This window comes from Diorhabda carinulata, chromosome X (genome assembly GCF_026250575.1).
Source record: "Diorhabda carinulata isolate Delta chromosome X, icDioCari1.1, whole genome shotgun sequence".
Taxonomy (NCBI): Eukaryota; Metazoa; Arthropoda; class Insecta; order Coleoptera; family Chrysomelidae; genus Diorhabda; species Diorhabda carinulata.
Genome location: NC_079472.1, coordinates 42312899 through 42331003, shown reverse-complemented (window position 1 = coordinate 42331003; position 18105 = coordinate 42312899). Strand labels below are relative to the sequence as shown.

Below are 18105 nucleotides of genomic sequence, written 5' to 3'. Positions count from 1 at the left end.
AAAACTTGCATTACTCAACGAAGCTAGAATATATTAGAAGCAGTCAGATAAGACACGAACCTGTTAATGCTTTGATCAAATGGAGACGTACAAATAATCTATGTCATTCATAGATCTAAAGCCCGAGGACAACAGCAAAGAAATATAAAAGATAACAGACTAATGCAATGCGAACCGAAATCACACAATGTACGTGCTGCCAGAGATTTGTTCGTAGCAAAAATTTCTGTCTTAAATATCCTTGATGTGTTAAATGACTGGCTTAAATATTGTAGAAAAAAAAAAAACTAAAAGCCATAACGTAAAATGCGTTAATAACGTAACGAGAATCATCGTGCAAGTTATCATGGATGGGTGATATACATCAAAACCTCAATCGTAAACTCAGTGAAAAAATAAATTGATCACAATCAAACAACTCCTCAACAAAATAATGGAATAGAAAAATTGAGAACTATTATGAAAGACCTCATTAACTAAATAAGCACTATAATGAACCTCATCTCAACACTGCTCAACAAAATTTCAAAATAATTCAAACCCTGAAAATAGCTGAATGAAATGCCATCGGCCTGTAGTCATGAACAGGAAAACCATGAACACGATATAGATATGATGCTAGATGAAGAAACCTATTTCATCAGTATAAGTCATATTATTAAAATTCCTAAATACGCTATATATATAACTCCACATCCGGACGACATTGCCCATGAGGGCACAGCAATAATAATTACGGAAAACATTAAGCACCACAAGCTGGAAGCATATTAAGTATCAGATATACAAGCAATAAGAATTGCTATCGAGGACCACTTTGCTTCCTTTAACGTCTCTTCATCTACTGTTCAAACATAATAAGGAGAAAAAAGACTTCTTCAAAATCCAAGGAAACCGATTTATCGTTGTTGACCTATTGGATCCCTGACCTATTGGATTTTTAAATCATTAAAGGCTTCAATATAGAACATTTAAATACTAAATCATACCTAAACCTATTTTCCGATCATACTCCAATATGTTTAACGCATCCAATGTAATTCAAAGTCCCAACCCACCAATTTTGTATATTAGGCAAACCGACTCGGACCGAACCTAACCTAAAATGTTTTTTTAGACGTTGAAATACTCCTCCAAACTATAGAAGAATTAGAAACCACCTTGACATTCAACTCCAACCTATGGAAGAATCGAAAACTGCATTAACAAATTTTAAGAAACTTGTAAAAAAGGCGGCATGACAATATACACCTAATTACGTAAATGTCCAATATACAAAACACTACTCTTTAGTATTATAGTATAAACAATCGATATAAATAAGAAACGCAAAAAATGGCAATCAACTAGAAGTGTGGAAGATAAAGTAAACTTCAAGAAAGCAGCTGAGTGGTTAGAAAAACATTAATAGAAATCAAAAATCAGTCATTTGAAGATTCTCTAGTATCATTGTCCCTATCGGTAAACAGACACAGCAGGAGGGTGGACTAAAAATAATACTGAAAAAGCCGAAGCCTTTGGCAAAATATCAACTGCACGCATATGATGGACTCCAAATAGACCCTGAGATAAAAGAATGGTAGAAAATATAAATGAATCCATTGAAGAGAAAACATTTGTTTCGTCATCATGTCTAGATATCAGCCAAATCTCTAATAAGGTTTAGCACAAAGGGCTGTTATACAAAAACAAGAATAAACTTCTATGTCACTTTTACCTAATTTGAGTGGAGAATAGACATTTGTTTGTCAAATGTCAAGATAAACATATTAGATTATGTCCAATCAATTCAGAGGTACTTCAAAGAAGTATACTTGGTCATATATTCTATGTATTTATACTTCTGGTCTGAACCATTAGAAAAACGGAAATAACAAATCGCATCGAAGTTTCAGAAGAGCTTAAATGGAATTCAAATGTGGATGAGCAAGTGAAAATTCAAGCCTAACGTGAATAAGTCACCTCGGGTAACATTTACTTGACGCAAAGACCTATGCTTACCAGTGACACTTAACAATATTGTGTTTAAAATAAAAAAATGAAACAAAATATCTGGGTATGTACCTAGATAGGAGATTAACCTATTGCTACCATATCTTAACAGAGAAGAAACAACTGGTTATTAAATTCTGCTAATTGGCAGAAGATCACGACTAATCATTGAAAATAATTTGTTCCTCTATTATCTTCAAGATCATTTTGAAAATCAAGATGGAATTATGGCATTCAACTCTGGGGACTGCAAGAAATTCCAACATTGAAATCCTCCAACGGTTTCAGAACAAAGCCCTTAGAAGTATTGTGAACACTCCGTGGTACGTGCCCAATTCCATCGTCGAAAGAACAAAAGTTTAAGAAACTAACTAAAGAAAACGTAGAGATACGTCGCCTTAAATGATTCAATTCAAACAAACTTGTAAATAGATTTAGTTGAAATATAGAATTAGAATATAAAAACTCTCATATATAATTTATAGTCCGTGTTGACATAACTTATTTGAGTTAGTATAAAAAGAAAATCCCTATTAAAGGATACTTCTTCATTGCCACATTCAATTGATATAGTAATTATTTTTTATTATGTCCTATTTACACAGATCGTATGTTGCATGGGGTTAAAAAAATTGACTCAATGTTTTCAACTGCCAATCTTTCGATCTACATTGCCAGTCAATTACAAAAAAGTTTATAGAGCTGGTACAAATGAAAAATTAATAAGAAAAAACCAAACAATTAAACTAATATTTCAAGTCTAGAAAAATAAATAATTTCAAAAGGCTTACCATAATCAGACAAACTATTAAAAAATAACATGACATTCAGGTAAGAATGCATTGAAACTTTTAAATTCATCAAAATGAGATATCAAAATATTTATCAAAGACTTTTCCATCAATTCAATAACACAACGCATTACAAAGTGTGAAATTTTGGTCACCCTAAAAGTAAATCAGCTCCGACCCTACTTCACTATTAAAGTGACTTACTTTAATTTTATAATGGATAATTAGAAGCTTTTTTCACTGTCTGACACCACTCTCGCTCATAATTGAATTGTAACTCTTTTGTATTAGTGAACTTGATTCAATAACAAACCCCACATGCAAATACTTCATAATAATAAAGCAAATTGTTTGAATATGTAGAGGAGAATATATTATCAGGATATCAATTACACTTGGGAAAAGTCGTAGCTTGAGTAAAAGTCTTTCATCACCCGCTTAAACAGGTACAAAGTATTCCAAACGTCTAGAAACTTTCGAAGTTAAAAATATGGGGTTGTTTTAAAGCGCACATGATATACTTCTCCATCGATTTTCCTCGCCTTAGGGACCTTACGCAGCTAACCTTTCATTTTTCACTTTCTTGTGAATCCATACGCGTAGAGTGGATTTTGGCTTAAGGTTACATGAGAGTTCAAACTACGAAAACAAAACAGACAGAGGAATATGGATTGATCATTCACACAAAAAGTTAAACAACAATTGTTACAGATGAGAATCTGTAACTCTAGAGTAATGTGCAAAGTACATAATAGTTGGTTAGACTATAATTGAAACCCACGGTAATCTATATTTTCCATTCTATAGTACAAATTACACTGGGCAACATTCAAAGCTAGTGGAATTAAATTTGTTATGCATTTTATTGATAGCGCCTTAAAAGTTGAGAGAAAAATATCAGTTTTTTTCATTCACCTCTTAAATCGTTTCGATATAATTTGTACTAAATTGTCACTTTTCCGTTATATTCTGTAGTGAGTCAGAGTTATAATCAATTATTTTCACGAAGTCACCGAAATTAGCTGACAGCTAAATCGTGTAAATTCTCACACAAATTTGTTAATTGTTAAGTATTTTGTTATTTTTGCGGGGAATATAATAATTTAATAGCAAAAAAACCTATTCCGTCTTTAATTGAGAAATGCTATCCTGGATATTTGCAACTAGGATAAATATTGGGCAACATACATCTGCTGTATCACATATCACAGAAAGTTGTTTAATGGATAATAACCAGAAACGCCTTTAGGTATACCATTGATATGGCGCGAATATGCCAATCACATAAGTAACTGTTAATATTGCTTGATTAATACCAAAGGGTTTTCGATGAAATCCAAACATACTGTGAATAAAGCAGAGGTGTCTTTTGTAACAAAAACAATTCGTCATTCAGAAAAAGGTCTTCTCCAGTTTATAGTATTAAAAAAAAGTTTAAGCAGTTTTGAAAACCAAGAAATAGCAACACAATTTACAGCTCCCTTCAGGATCTTAATGATCTCATAAGAGACATGAAAGTACATATATTGATTTTTTTTTTCTAAAGAGAACGACTGAGTGTACTGTAATTGAGGGCTTGATGTTAATACTGAACTAGGAACATGGGTCAGAGGAATTGAGACTCTTCATTGATTCCTCAACGTCAAGTCTCAAGTTAATACTGCTCAATGGCGGAAACAAATTTTCATAGCTACATTTAGCTTACGGAGCTCATTACAAAACTAGTATTCGAAAAGATAGAATACAGCAAACACTGTGTAAATTTGAAATTTGTTGCTTTGGTTTTAGGACTAGAAATTGGCTACTCGAAATACTGTTGCTTTTTATGCGAGTGAAACATCTGAGAGAGAAATGCACAGTGTGTAAGAGCAATGGGCAAAAAATGTGAAAAATGAACCTAAAGTTAATCCCAAAAAGATAATATAACCACCTTTGTACATCAAATTAGTGCTAATCAAAAATTTTGTAAAAGCCATTCACAAAGTTGGAATTTGTTTCAAATTTTTATAACAAAAATTTCATTGTTTGACTGACGCTATAATAAAGGAATGTGTATTGGTTGGACCCAGCGTTCAAAAATAATTAAAGATCCGGCATTCATTACTACTTTAAATGAAAAAGAAAGAGAAGCTTGGATAGCGTTTGTTATAGCGATAGTTACTGGAAACATTTTGGGTAAATACAGATCTTCTCAATATTCTAGCCTCATCAACAAAATGCTCGATGCATATTATAAATTGGGATGTAATATGTCCTTGAAAATACACTGTTGACATTCTCACCTTCCGGAACATATAGGCGCTTCAAATGACTAGCATGGAGAGCGCTCTCATCAAGATGTCACCACAATTGAAAAGCGCTACCAAAGCAAATAGGAACCAGAAATACTTGCAGACCACTGTTGGTCTTTTATTAGAGACATTCTGGACTTTGAATTCAAGTTGAAGTTTCTATTTTTAATCAATAAATTAACTATTGAACTCCTTAAACCTCTGTTATCAACAACATTTTGCCATCTATTGTGCTAATTTTCAATTTTGGACCAATGGAAAATCAATTGGATCTTGAGTAACATATCTTGAGATGGAATTATGGACATCATTGAAAACTTCAAATATTTGGACACTACGAAAACGAGCAACTTTGCATGTACCCTCCCAAATACTTTATGTGTTATGAACTCGGCTTTATGTGTTATAGATTACCATTTAGAATCCATTTTTCCTTCTCCAGTAATCAATCGATCAATAGACAGTTCTGTATACTTTCTTTTCTTTTCAAACAAATTATGAAGAATCAAACACCTGCCCCAAATGTTTTTGTATAGTTGACCAATGCTGGTGAAGGGTCTTAGAGAGTTCTTTGATTATCAGATATGGATTGGACTCCACTTCTGCCCTTGGTATCTTGTTGTTCTATGTTGTTGGTATTTCTGATCGACAGGAGTGGGAAAGATCGAAATTATAGAATCTGAACTTCACGTATTATTTTCGGCATTTACGAACGTCTAATGTGCTGGAATAAGCATCATAAATATTTCTAGTCGCAACTGTGTTACTACTATTATAAAACTCAACAAACTCGACATCGACATGTTTAGAAAACGCATTAGTCTCCTTTCTCCTTGATAAAAAAATAACCATTGAATTCGCAATTCAATTTTTTCAATATATTAATTCATTTCTCTCTAACGAACATTCTTTCCATAACTTTTCATTTTTGTTTTCTGTGAACAATATTTCTGATTAAAAAAAATTTTCAGATATTGTATCCTCATTTTTACATTGACACCATCTTTGAGTTTATTTAAGACTCCATGACACCACCAACTACACTAATTACAACACTTCAACCACTATAATAATCAACATTGTAATAAAATATTACAAAATATTTTCAATAATCAACTGACTGCTCTCCACACACATATGTGCTCGTCCCGTTCCTCCAGCCACTCCACGATAAATCCACGGATGGATGCGAAGAAGAACATTCCATCATCCCCTGTTATTTCGCCAGCTCGTCATTCCATTCGAGTTGCAGTTTCGCTCCCCTGAGTTCTATGGGAGATTCTGGAAAATCTTATCTTTTTGTTAACAGTTTGTCTGTTGGCTCTTTTACTTTTAAGCTAGACGTATTGGGTGTGTATTTTCGCTGCCTCTGGTGAGCCCTTTCCAACCTCCCTAGGCAAGAAAAATCTAATCCGTCTTCTCAATAGTTGTCCCCAATGAATAACTCCGCATTTGATTATTAAATGCGGAATTAACGATTCAAGGATTTTTTTTCGTTTTTTGAAGTTTTCTTTTATTTTCCATGTTTTGCACCATTCGTCTGCTCTCGTTTGCTACGTTTATGAGTCTTTTCGAATGTTTCTCATCTTCACGCACCTCCTTGCTATTGCGGTATAAGGGCATAAGGCGCTGTCATGGTATTTTCCATTTTTATAATGTGCGCTGTGTATATGATATACAACATCGGTTATAGTACCGCTTCTTGCGGTACTCCCGCCTGCTGTTCTCCGATCTCCGCTTTCTAGTTTGCAACCTTCACTTGGAACTTCCAGTCTTTGAGGTACGTGGTCAGAAGTTTAATGAGCGGTTTACTATATCCTTCCTACTTTCATCTTGTAAATCAAGCCCCCGTGTCATACTCGATCGCTTTGCTTACGTCTAGGAACCGACTCTTAAATATGCAATGTTACTGATTCTAGAAATTTTAAAATTGCCTAGTAATAGATAAATTCTGTTTAGCAACTTCTCTACAGTTCCAGTAAACTTTTTGTTGAGAATATCTAGAACATATTTCATAACTACCCAATAATAAATGGAAACTCTCATTTTTTATAGATCCCATCAAATTAAATTATAACCGGCACTAATAATAGCCGTATAAATGTATACCGGTCCCACTATAGTTTCCACAAGCCAATGGAGAAGAATCAAACATATTTGTTAAGGTACTCACTATGATATTCATAACATTTACATTCGGTCAAAAAACTATCGTTTGCGAAATTTTTATTACGAGTACAGTAACACACCAGATTTTTTATAATCAATTCCATTTATTGAAGACTCTATTCTCTATTAATATCAATGATCTGACAGTTATTATTCTTACTACCGTTCGATAGAACCGATGTAAAGAGGAAATTATAATTCAAAACAAAACTAGTTATACTGGGACGCTGAAATCTTGAATTGGAAAGTTTCCTCTGACTGTATATACGTCTGTGTGTATTCTGTAAAATTTTTCTTACTTCCAAGTTAAGTTCCTATTGGATTATGTTTATATGTATATTTCATGCACCCCCAATAATATTGAAAATATCTAACTCACTTGATAAAATTTGACTATTAATACAATTAGAAATATTTACAGAGCTCTATGTCCGCCAGTGAATAGAAACTGATACTTCTTGTTCATGCTCATGTTTGACGTTCATCTATATTAGTTAAATTATTAATTCGATACGAACGTTGCAAATATTTTCTTCTCGTACTCTAAATCAGTTGAGGTATGAGAAAATACACATGAATGTTGTTATAACATTTTCACTACACCATTTATTGTAAATTTATTGGGTAAGTGTGTATTTGGATCGAAAAGTAGTACTATGGTAATATCAATTTACTTTTCATCCTTTTAAAATTATGAAAAAAACAAAATAAATTCTTTTCTCAAGAAACGCTCATGGATTCTGAAATGTCGAGGCGAACGATGTATGTTACCCATCGACACGTGAGTAGTTTCTCGAAACAGTTGTTTTGCTGATTTTCTAAATGAAAAATTTCGCCAATTTCCCGTACTAGACTCGCACATCAAAATTGAATAGAACACCCGGGGAGAGGATCCCTACTATTCCCGTGCCGTTCTTGATGGCTCCGAAGTCGATAAAATGGGAATTATACCTCCCGCAATATTCAGAAAGACGTTTAATGAAATTAAAAGTCAACGTAAACTACATGTTATGCTCTAAAAAAGTATATATATATATATATATATATATATATATATATATATATATATATATATATATATATATATATATATATATATATATATATATATATATATATATATATATATATATATATATATATATATATATATATATATATATATATATATGGAGAAATATCGAACCACTTTAAATTTTTAATCATCCAATCTCTCATCATTCGAAAACTCATTATTAGTCGCCCTTTCTTTTTCTTCTTGTACTTGTGTTATATTTTGAAAAAAAAATACTCGCTCCAAACACCCTACCTTAAAATATCCTCTAAAATACAAACATAAACATACGAACAATCACGTGCACATACTACAACAATTCTGAAGCTTAATTCAGAAGGCTCTGTAAATGAAATTGATCAGATCAGGAAACTTTCTGTATATGTCCTTATTCAGGAAATGTATAGAATGCATGTTTTGAGAAAAAATAGTTTTGGATAGTTTATACACAACTTTTATTATAATTTTTCTTCAATTCTTAAATAAATATTTAGAGAGGACAAAATTATTGAAAATTCAAAAATGTTGTAGGTAGTTTAAACATTTTAGTGAGGCTGCCATATTTCCATAAGTATAAAATAAACACTGAACATATGATACAAAGTAAATACTAGTTATTTTCTCCGTTATTCTAAAAGAAGCTTTATTATTAAGCTTTGATTAATTTAAAAAATTGTACAAAAATTGAGTTTTTTTATGATGCCAAGAAATTTAAATATAGAACAACAAGGTTTGAAAATGTTGGTCGTTTTCGTCCTGTGGGATGTAATTTTAATGAATCATTCAAATTTAACATATTTTTATATTTCATAGTGATTAAGTTTATTATTCTGTCAATTTCGAACGTGATTATGTAATAATGTAAGAAATTAATCTATGAAAGGTTTATGCAATTTATTTTTATATATAGAAAAATGTTCTATTTATACTTAACTAATAAATAGTCGTTATTTATGCAACAAGTGATTAAAGTAATACTTTACTCACGAGTTTTATACAAAATGTTTTCTACATCCGTTCGACAAAACTCTTATAAATTTTTATTTTGTAATTGTAATATTAAAATTACAACTATGAGCATTATTAATTTGAAGTGAAGAAGTTATATTACTATTGGTACATGAATTGGCAACATTGAACGAGTTCAAAGAAATAACATCGTCTATAGTTGTATTGTACAACTTATTGGATTGTTGATAGGATCGTGAAAATTTACAATGTTGCTTGAAGTCGAACTAGCTGTTTTCGTTAAAATTTTCACTGTGGGATCCATTTTGTTTTTTATTGAGTCGTCTACGTAACCTTCCGCAACCGTGCTTCTTTAGTTGAATTATATCACTACTGGAATCCACTAATAGAAACGCCGAAGAGCTTCGAAATGTATGCCCATTGAAGTTTTTTGGATTAGGTGAATTCAGATATGTTGCGATAAGCGAAGGAAATTTTGAAAACGTATTGATACCACAAGCTTAGGTTTTGCATTTTCCATTTCTATACTGTAAAAAGAAATGATCTGTTTTAACATTTGTGAGTCGTTGGTTTTTATATTTTTTATAAATGTTTACCAAGTTCAATCCATTCTCAGATATTTCACCAATAGCAGTAAATCGACGTTGAACATGAGTTTTTGTACTTTGATAATTGAAACATTTTCGGTATTATTAATATCGTTACACTTCATTTTAATAATTCCTCCCTCCGCAGAGCTCCTGCGATTCCGAATATTAAAGCAACCTGAAAGATGTTACAAATAATTTTTAAGCTTACATTAAAATTTTTTGCTGTTATACCTTATGTATAAGATGATGATCGTCTGGAGTTTGCGACAGAAACTAATTAATTTCTTCACGGGCAAATGCTTTAGATTTTTTAGCTCCATAGCGAACTTACCAAAGTGTTGAAGATTTCCACATTTTGGATTTAGTTTCAAAGTAAGCTAATAACACTCTTTCTGTGAAGCTGTTTATGCCTTTTTTAGTACGCCACTTCATAAAATAATTATATTCCTTTAAACAGTGTTCCCCGGTTTTCTCAGGAAGAAGATTCATAGTCACTGCAGTTGCTGATTCAACAACATCTTCTGCTGTGCAGTTTATACTTTCTTCACTATTACGTTCCATCACTAATAATAATACTACAGTCCTTTCAATTAGACACAAAACGGATTTTATTGAACGAATGTCAAGAAATAAAAGTGTAACAGCTTATCGGAGAAACGCATTGACATAAGAAAGAAAGCATTCACAACCCACTATTTTGATACTACAATTTTATAATTTCGTTAAAAAATGACACGTTACGGTACTTCTTTTAACGCAAAAACGTGAAAAAATGAACCGCTACGGTACTTTTCTTCACTTTTTTTGACCGATTTAGAAATTACATTCTTTATGAATACAAATAAATGAAAAAAAAAAGAATATTATAACGGACGTAGAAAAAAACTTTATTATAATAGCAGACGCTACGTTGTTGGCAACGAAAACCTCGTGATTATCAAGCTGACAACTTCTCAATGTTTTTATTATATCTATGACGTCTCAACGGAAAACCAATGAGAATCGTTTTCTTATGTAGTTGATAATTTCAAATTTTTGCAAGTTGCAGTTAAATATTGTGATATTATTTTTTAATTTTCAATTAAACATTTTACTTTCTGACTATTTCATATCAGGAACTAAGATAAACAGAAAAATATGTACTTTCAAAAAAATGCAAGTACGTACCTTATTTGACATCTGAGAAGATTCTAAACTACTATTTTCTTAAGACATTTCACTGTTCGAACATTTGAAATCATATTCGTATTTCATACAAGACAAGGCACCGTATGAGTAGACGCTCGATCTTCCTCTTCTCAATTACACTGTCTCAGTATTTGTTCGTTGTCACTTTCTATTTCTGGAGCTAACAGTACAAAGTCCAGAGATAACTAGGACGGTCCTTTGGATTGAGTGTGTCGTGATTGTTATTGTCTTTTTGTTTTGTCTCCGTTGATCATAGACAAAAGGCTGTCAAAGGCCTTTAACGAGGGAGGGGCAACATGTGAATTTGGTATGTTTTAGTGCTTTCTTTACAAATCTCATAGTAACTTTGAAAATTATGACGAATTTCCATGTATCGGACTTTAGATGGCTCGCAATTGGAATCATGTTTATATTGATCTGAATGGTATGGCTGAGGCTGAACTCGTAATACCTGAGAATTGACTGTTCACAAAACAAGATGATTGAGTAGGGTGTAGTAGGTGTTTTCTCTAGATTCGATTGAAGATCCGATAGGTTATTTACGTATGAAGGAGGGTAGAGGGGTGGGTTTGCCCAAATTTGTTGAAACAGACTCTCCTGCGTACTTCGGCCAGAAAAGGGTTCCAATGCGCTGATCAATTGAAAGTGTTATTGAATCGCTTTTCCAAATAAACGGCTTCTCTGCAGATCTTAAGACGTTCTCCTCAAGCGGAAATTACGAAGTAGAAGTCATAACAGTTGGTTGAGATGGTTAAAAAATATGGCTCGGGTTTTTTTGGGTATAGAGAGTGTCGGTGTGCAAGAGTATCATACATACAATGATTCGTAGATGGGGGCTAGTAAAATATTATTCTATAAATTATATTATAGGATATAGTAGGCGGATACTCAGAAGCTTTGTAACAATTCTGGCATGACAGACATGATCGAAAGTTTTCTGGAAATCCATGAAAATGGCGACAGCGCAGTGTTACTTGCTTGTACAGTGTAAAAAGCGGTTATGGCTTTGTGGTTTTAGTGTTTGGACCAAAATCGAAATTTGGAACTGTACTTTGTTCTAATCAGAAGTTCTAGATCTTACCCGTGATTAAAAAGAACACCGATAAGCGATATGGGACGGTGGTATTCCAGCTTTGTAGGGTCTTTGTTGGGTTTGGGAATGAGGAGAATGTTAGTCAATTTCTTACATCGGCATCGAACAAAGTATGGAAATACTAGATATGCGTTAAATAGGCAAGGGAGTCGAGAAAAGTGCACTGCTTCGAGATTCTCACCCGGGAGCGGAGTTTCTTTCAGCCCGATAGTGAAGTGTTCATGAAGCTAGATCTTTTCATATAGATAGATGATTCTGTGAGGGCTAGGGGATATATTCCTGGTAATAGAGTCGGTTTAGACGGCGGAGTGTCTCAGGAAATAGGGATTGTTAGTTGGAGTAAATACAATCTCCTGATGTGGAATTTTTGTGACACTGCGCCTTGGATTGTCACTAGCTTCTTCTGGTGTATAAGTCAATAGATTTGTTGCTAAAGAGCACCATTCTGTCTACAGTCGAAGCTTATCACTTCGCCTACTTTTTATAATTGACTTGTGCATTAAGACGGTTTCAATGTGTTTGGACTGTTTGATCTCTTGTTCTTATGTAGAGCCTTTTGGTAATTAGAGGAACGGCGATGACTTCCGGATCGATAATGATGGATTGGAAGTGCGGAGAAGAGTGGATTGGAGTGAAGTGTGAAGTGAAGTGACGTAATCTATAAGTGCATATTATGTGGTCGCCAATGAGAGCGCAATATTGACTTATGAGGGCTGGATTCTGATTTTTAATCCGATATAGGGAAAGAGACACTGTTTTATCGTTAGGTATTCTGCTGACTGTTGTTTCACCGGAATCGGTATTTCGACACCTTAAGATAAACATGATCATTTCTCCAGAAAAAGCATATTTAAGAATCCAAATATCATTCACGTATCTGCTCTGCTATCCAGGTTCTGTAGAGACAATATTGAGGTAGCTGGTAAAGTGACAAGGAAAGTTCGTTATTGAAGTTGCCGATCCCGTGACAGTAGTAGTTCTTGTCCAAGAGCAAAGTGGAATATAATATCACTACAAATTTCACTACATTTACATCGATTTAAATACTCTTACAGTGTAAATAAATAGAGAACGATTTAGCAAAGAAACAGGAATTGAATTTTTCGAATGGAGTGAGAGGTCAATAACAAACCAATTTCTTCAAAAACTCCAATTTAGGACTGAAAGGCTGTCGTTTTTCTAATTTGCCATTGAAATGTGTTAGTACATGAGCATGATATTTGCTGCCTATCGTCTTTTTTTTTTCTTCCAATAATTAAAAGAGATCACACCTGAGGAATCCCGAAACACTACTGCAATGTGGATCTTATTGGTCATAAAAACGGATTTTATTGCTCGAGAGCACGTGCCTCGAATGGAACTCATAATTATGACTATGTCTTAGTTTTTGAGGTATTATGAAGCACATAAGCTTCAACTACTTGGTTTTCAGAATTCTTTTCCATATGTACCAAATATTTAACACTAGAATTTATTTTTTCTCAATATGCCCAATATGTATCCAACAGTATATAAAAGCAAACTGTTTCATATGAATGCGGCAGTTTTCACATGCTTTCTTCGCTTAAATGTTGCAATAAGTTCACATAATACTCGCTATTGATAGTTTTACTTTCCTCAAGGAAGTCAATGAAAGTTATCTCACGCGCATCCCTAAAACCTTGCCTTTGCTTTCTTTGGAGCCAGTTCTCCCTTTTCAGTCCACTGTTTTGATTGTTTTTTTGTTTCGGGTGTGAAGTAATGGACCCACGTTTCATCTATGGTCATGAAAAGATGCAAAAATTTGGGTTCGTTTCTTTGAAAAATGGCCAAAAACTCGATCGAAACATCTTCACGAAGCTGTTTTTGTTCCATTGTGAGCAAACGCGGAACCCATCTTGCGGACAGCTTTCTCTTGTCCAAATTTTGAGTTAATATGCGATGTACCGTACTTCAGTCGACGATCATCCAGTACCGCTGTGGATTTTCTTCAACATTTCTGGACTCTTCTCCTCATTTGGTCGACCACTTAGATGTTGGTCTTCGCAGGTGGTACGGCCTCGCTTAAACTCTGCTATCCAATATTTTACTGTTGAAAACGTTCACTATTGATGGTTGCCAAACAAATACTTGACGTCTTCCAACTTGAGGCATATGCGGTATAGATTGTGTACTTTTTAAAACGGTGCTATTTTTCAAGCACCTAGCGAGTTAGGACAGGTACTTCTGGGACCATCCTATTGAATTGAAAGCTTTATACTCATTTCATCTGGTTTCGAATGGCTTTGTCACGTTGGTTTCAATTTATTAAGTTGAAATTTTATATATATTGTTTAACGATTCTATTGACTTGATTTAAAGGATATTGATTGAAAATTGAAATGAGAATGTCGGTAACATTTCGTTATGTTTTGTTAATATGGAAGTTTTTACATTCAAATCAGCATTCATCAGATAAGTAGAAATGATTTATCTAATTTGCTCATTTGTTACAGGTTCTGCTGAAGCTCCTTGCGTTAATACATACATCAGTAACATGGCATCCACCTCAGAAAGAAAACTGTCGTCAACACATCATTTGATCTTGCTTTTACTGATGTGGATTTTTGCACAACTTGGTGCTCTTTAAACGACAAACTGTTAATATACATGAAGATAGTTACACACATAGTAGAAAGAGCTTGTGACACAATGTATTTTTAAAAAAGGAATAACAAAAACCATTTTTTGGTATTAATTAGGACAAAATTAATGTGATTGTATACGCATGTATTGGAGCAATGCTTGATAGGATGATTAAGACATTGCTCGAATAAAGATGTAGTATTTTATTTTTAAGAGGTGATTTTACTGTCGTTGATAAACGACTTGGTTCATTTATTAGCGCTTACGACCTAATACAAATTATAGGTCGTTTTGTGTGTTGTGGTCAAAAATTGATTTGTTGAATATCTCTGCTATTAAGTGTTAGATAAATGTTGATGTTATTGATATATATATATATATATATATATATATATATATATATATATATATATATAATATATATATATATATATATATATATATATATATATATATATATATATATATATATATATATATATTATATATGCATTCGGTTACTGCGTGTATTTGTTGAAATACTTAGTATCAGAATATCTCATAAAATGTATTGGCATATAATTTAATAAATCACTTATATTCTACATCTATATTTCAAAATTTGAAATTCACTTCAATTGCTCTCACTTCCCGTATACTAAAATGTTCAAACTTTGGCTTTTACCAAGGAAAGTTGTCGTATATTACCCTTGCGTATAAAATTAGTATTGAAAATAATGATCTCATTTAGATGCCTTTTTATCAGCGTTGCGTTGATTTTCTGTTTTTCAATAGTTTTAGTTATATTAATTCAGAACTTTCTCATTCATTATTCAACATATTTTTAATAGAGAACTCTATAAAGAGAACATTTCAAATTGCAACTGTCTATTTTCGAATTAAAACCAAGACATCACTAGCTATTGTTACATTTAACAAAGAATTTTGTTTCTTCCAATTCTACTGAGTATCGTTATTCTATGTATCTATCTATCTATCTATCTATCTATCTCGATTTTTCAATTCACCTCCTGATAAAATAAATAGAAGAACAACTTGCCTAATAAAAGATGTAGTGTATTTCTAGTTTAAAAAAGAAAAACGAACAATGAAAATATGATATAAAAATAAGTTACCCATATTGAAAAAATATATGCCTGCTTTCAAATTAATCGAAAATATGGGTAGTTAATGCCTTCATATCATTTGCAGAATAATTCTAGTGAAACAAATGAGACCAAAATTGTACAGAGGTATACGATATATGTTTTCAATTGTTTCCAACTGCAAGCCGTTAGAGATTTCAATATAGCAAACTATGAGAAATATTCAATCAAATTTTGACTACTAATAGCTATAATTGTACCAATATTACAAAAAAAAAACTAGCAAATGAACTGAGTCGTTTACTTGAAGATATCATGGCTATACTTTGTAGCAATTCCCTACTTATAAAGATTGTCCCATACTATTACAGAATAGCAAAATATTTTCTGAAATATTTTGCTTTTACTTATTTTCCCTTAGTTAAATTCACTACCATTTTCAATAAAGTAACTTGGATGTGTAGGTCCTGATGAACAATGGTATTTTTCAAAACTAGCTCAAATAGGAAATGGAATTGTATTGAAAATACATACTTCTTTAGTTCTACTATTCCAATTTTTAGGAGGAAAGTTTATCTGAACCTCATTGATTAAGCTTATGCAATTGAAAAAGAACTTTCTGCTTCTTTTACTTTTCTTCGTTCCTCTCATGCAAATTAATTGAGAGAGGCACTAGAATATCAAGAGAAATATGAGATAGAAAACTTTGTACTATAATCAGCTCAAGTTCAAGTTTTGTAACTAATAACTGAAATAACTTATACTTCAGGTAACTTATGTTAACAGTGGCTCTTCTAATCAGACACAGAATCTGTTTTTTTTTCGCAGAAAATTTGTATACTATTACTCCAGTTCTAAGATTCTCGAAATAAACACTTTCTTTCTTCTGAAGAATTCACAGTAATTAGAAAAAACAGCACACTCTGTTGCGATACAGGATATGACGAGATATTGGCTATGGTTGTATTCAAATAATAATTGAATTGTCAGGAAATCCTATTTCTGAAATATAAATATAATAATAGGTCGTAATTGCGGTTAAAGGAATATTGAGGAAAATATTTGAAATTACAAAATCTCAAGTGGACAGAAAGTATAGATTGATTCATTTGTCTTATCAAAATTAGAAAACAATAATAGGCATATTGCTTTCACAAGCGCCCTACAATGATCCACAATATAATGATAATTCTAAGAAATTCTGTATTAGAATTATTTTTAGTTGGGACAAACTTTATAAAAATTTGGTAGTTAATAACGACAGAGAATTTAACTTTTATCCTAGTGAGCTTTCAATAACATGATATATAAAGTGAATTTCCATCAAGAATAACTTGAAAAGTATTAATTTTAATTTGCTTAAAGTATTGACGTATCCATTCACTACTCACCAATATCTGATTGCATAATTAAACAGAAGTTGTATTCTTCCTGTTCCATTTTCAGAGAAATAAAATTAAGTGATAGCTTTTCAATATGATGAATTGGAATGAAAGAAGAATTATTTAACATCTAATACAATTGCAATAATAATGTGACGAACCATACAATTCAAATAATTATTGAGCTATTTTATGTGGAATTTTCGATACCCAACACCGTCAATATTCAAATTTGTTTTACAAAGTCATGAGTAAAATATTAAACATACTTGTTTCAATGCCGTTTACTGAGAATATAAATTATGTCCATTCAGCCAGCGAGATAGAAGTAATGTTTTTACATATAGTTCCTCTCTATAGCGTTTACGCCATACGGTGCATAATCTCCATTTCTATCGATATTCCGAATACCCTGTCCTGAGATCTCTCGTCGACTTTGCCTTGCTCACTCCTTTTATCCAGGTCATTTTCGGTTTTCTTATTTTGGACCGTTCCAGTGGATTCCAATTCATTATTTGTTTTGGTATTCCTCACTCACTTATCCTATGCACATGGACACACCAGCTGAGTTGCTTTTCCTGTATATTGTCCAGTATGTTTTTAATATTGAAAATAGCTGAAACAATTTTGGTCTGTTAACTGAAGTAAGTAACTTATTATATCACATTTCAGTTTCACCTTAGAGATTGTATTAGTGTCTCTCATGAACATTCAGTTATAGATAGTTGCTTCTATTTCCGAAATAGCAACAGGATTTTATGTGAAAACTAACATTTAAATAGTGGTGTGTTATTCCACTTCATATTTTTTTACGTGTATATTAAACAAATTATTATATATGAAAACCTGTAAAAGATCTCAATAAACGGAAAAATAAAAGCAAATTGCATTTGAGAG

At 32.4% G+C, this 18105-nt stretch overlaps 1 protein-coding gene across 1 annotated transcript in view; it reads left to right on the top strand.

The window, feature by feature from the left end:
- The window catches only part of LOC130901497 (acetylcholinesterase), a 298152-nt gene extending 283085 nt beyond the window's left edge, over positions 1–15067 (top strand). The window contains exon 6 of the mRNA XM_057812932.1: positions 14612–15067. Within this exon, the coding sequence (XP_057668915.1) occupies positions 14612–14745 (134 nt within the window). The 3' untranslated portion in view covers positions 14746–15067. The remainder of the gene's footprint in view (positions 1–14611) is intronic.
- Positions 15068–18105: the final 3038 nt, after the last annotated feature.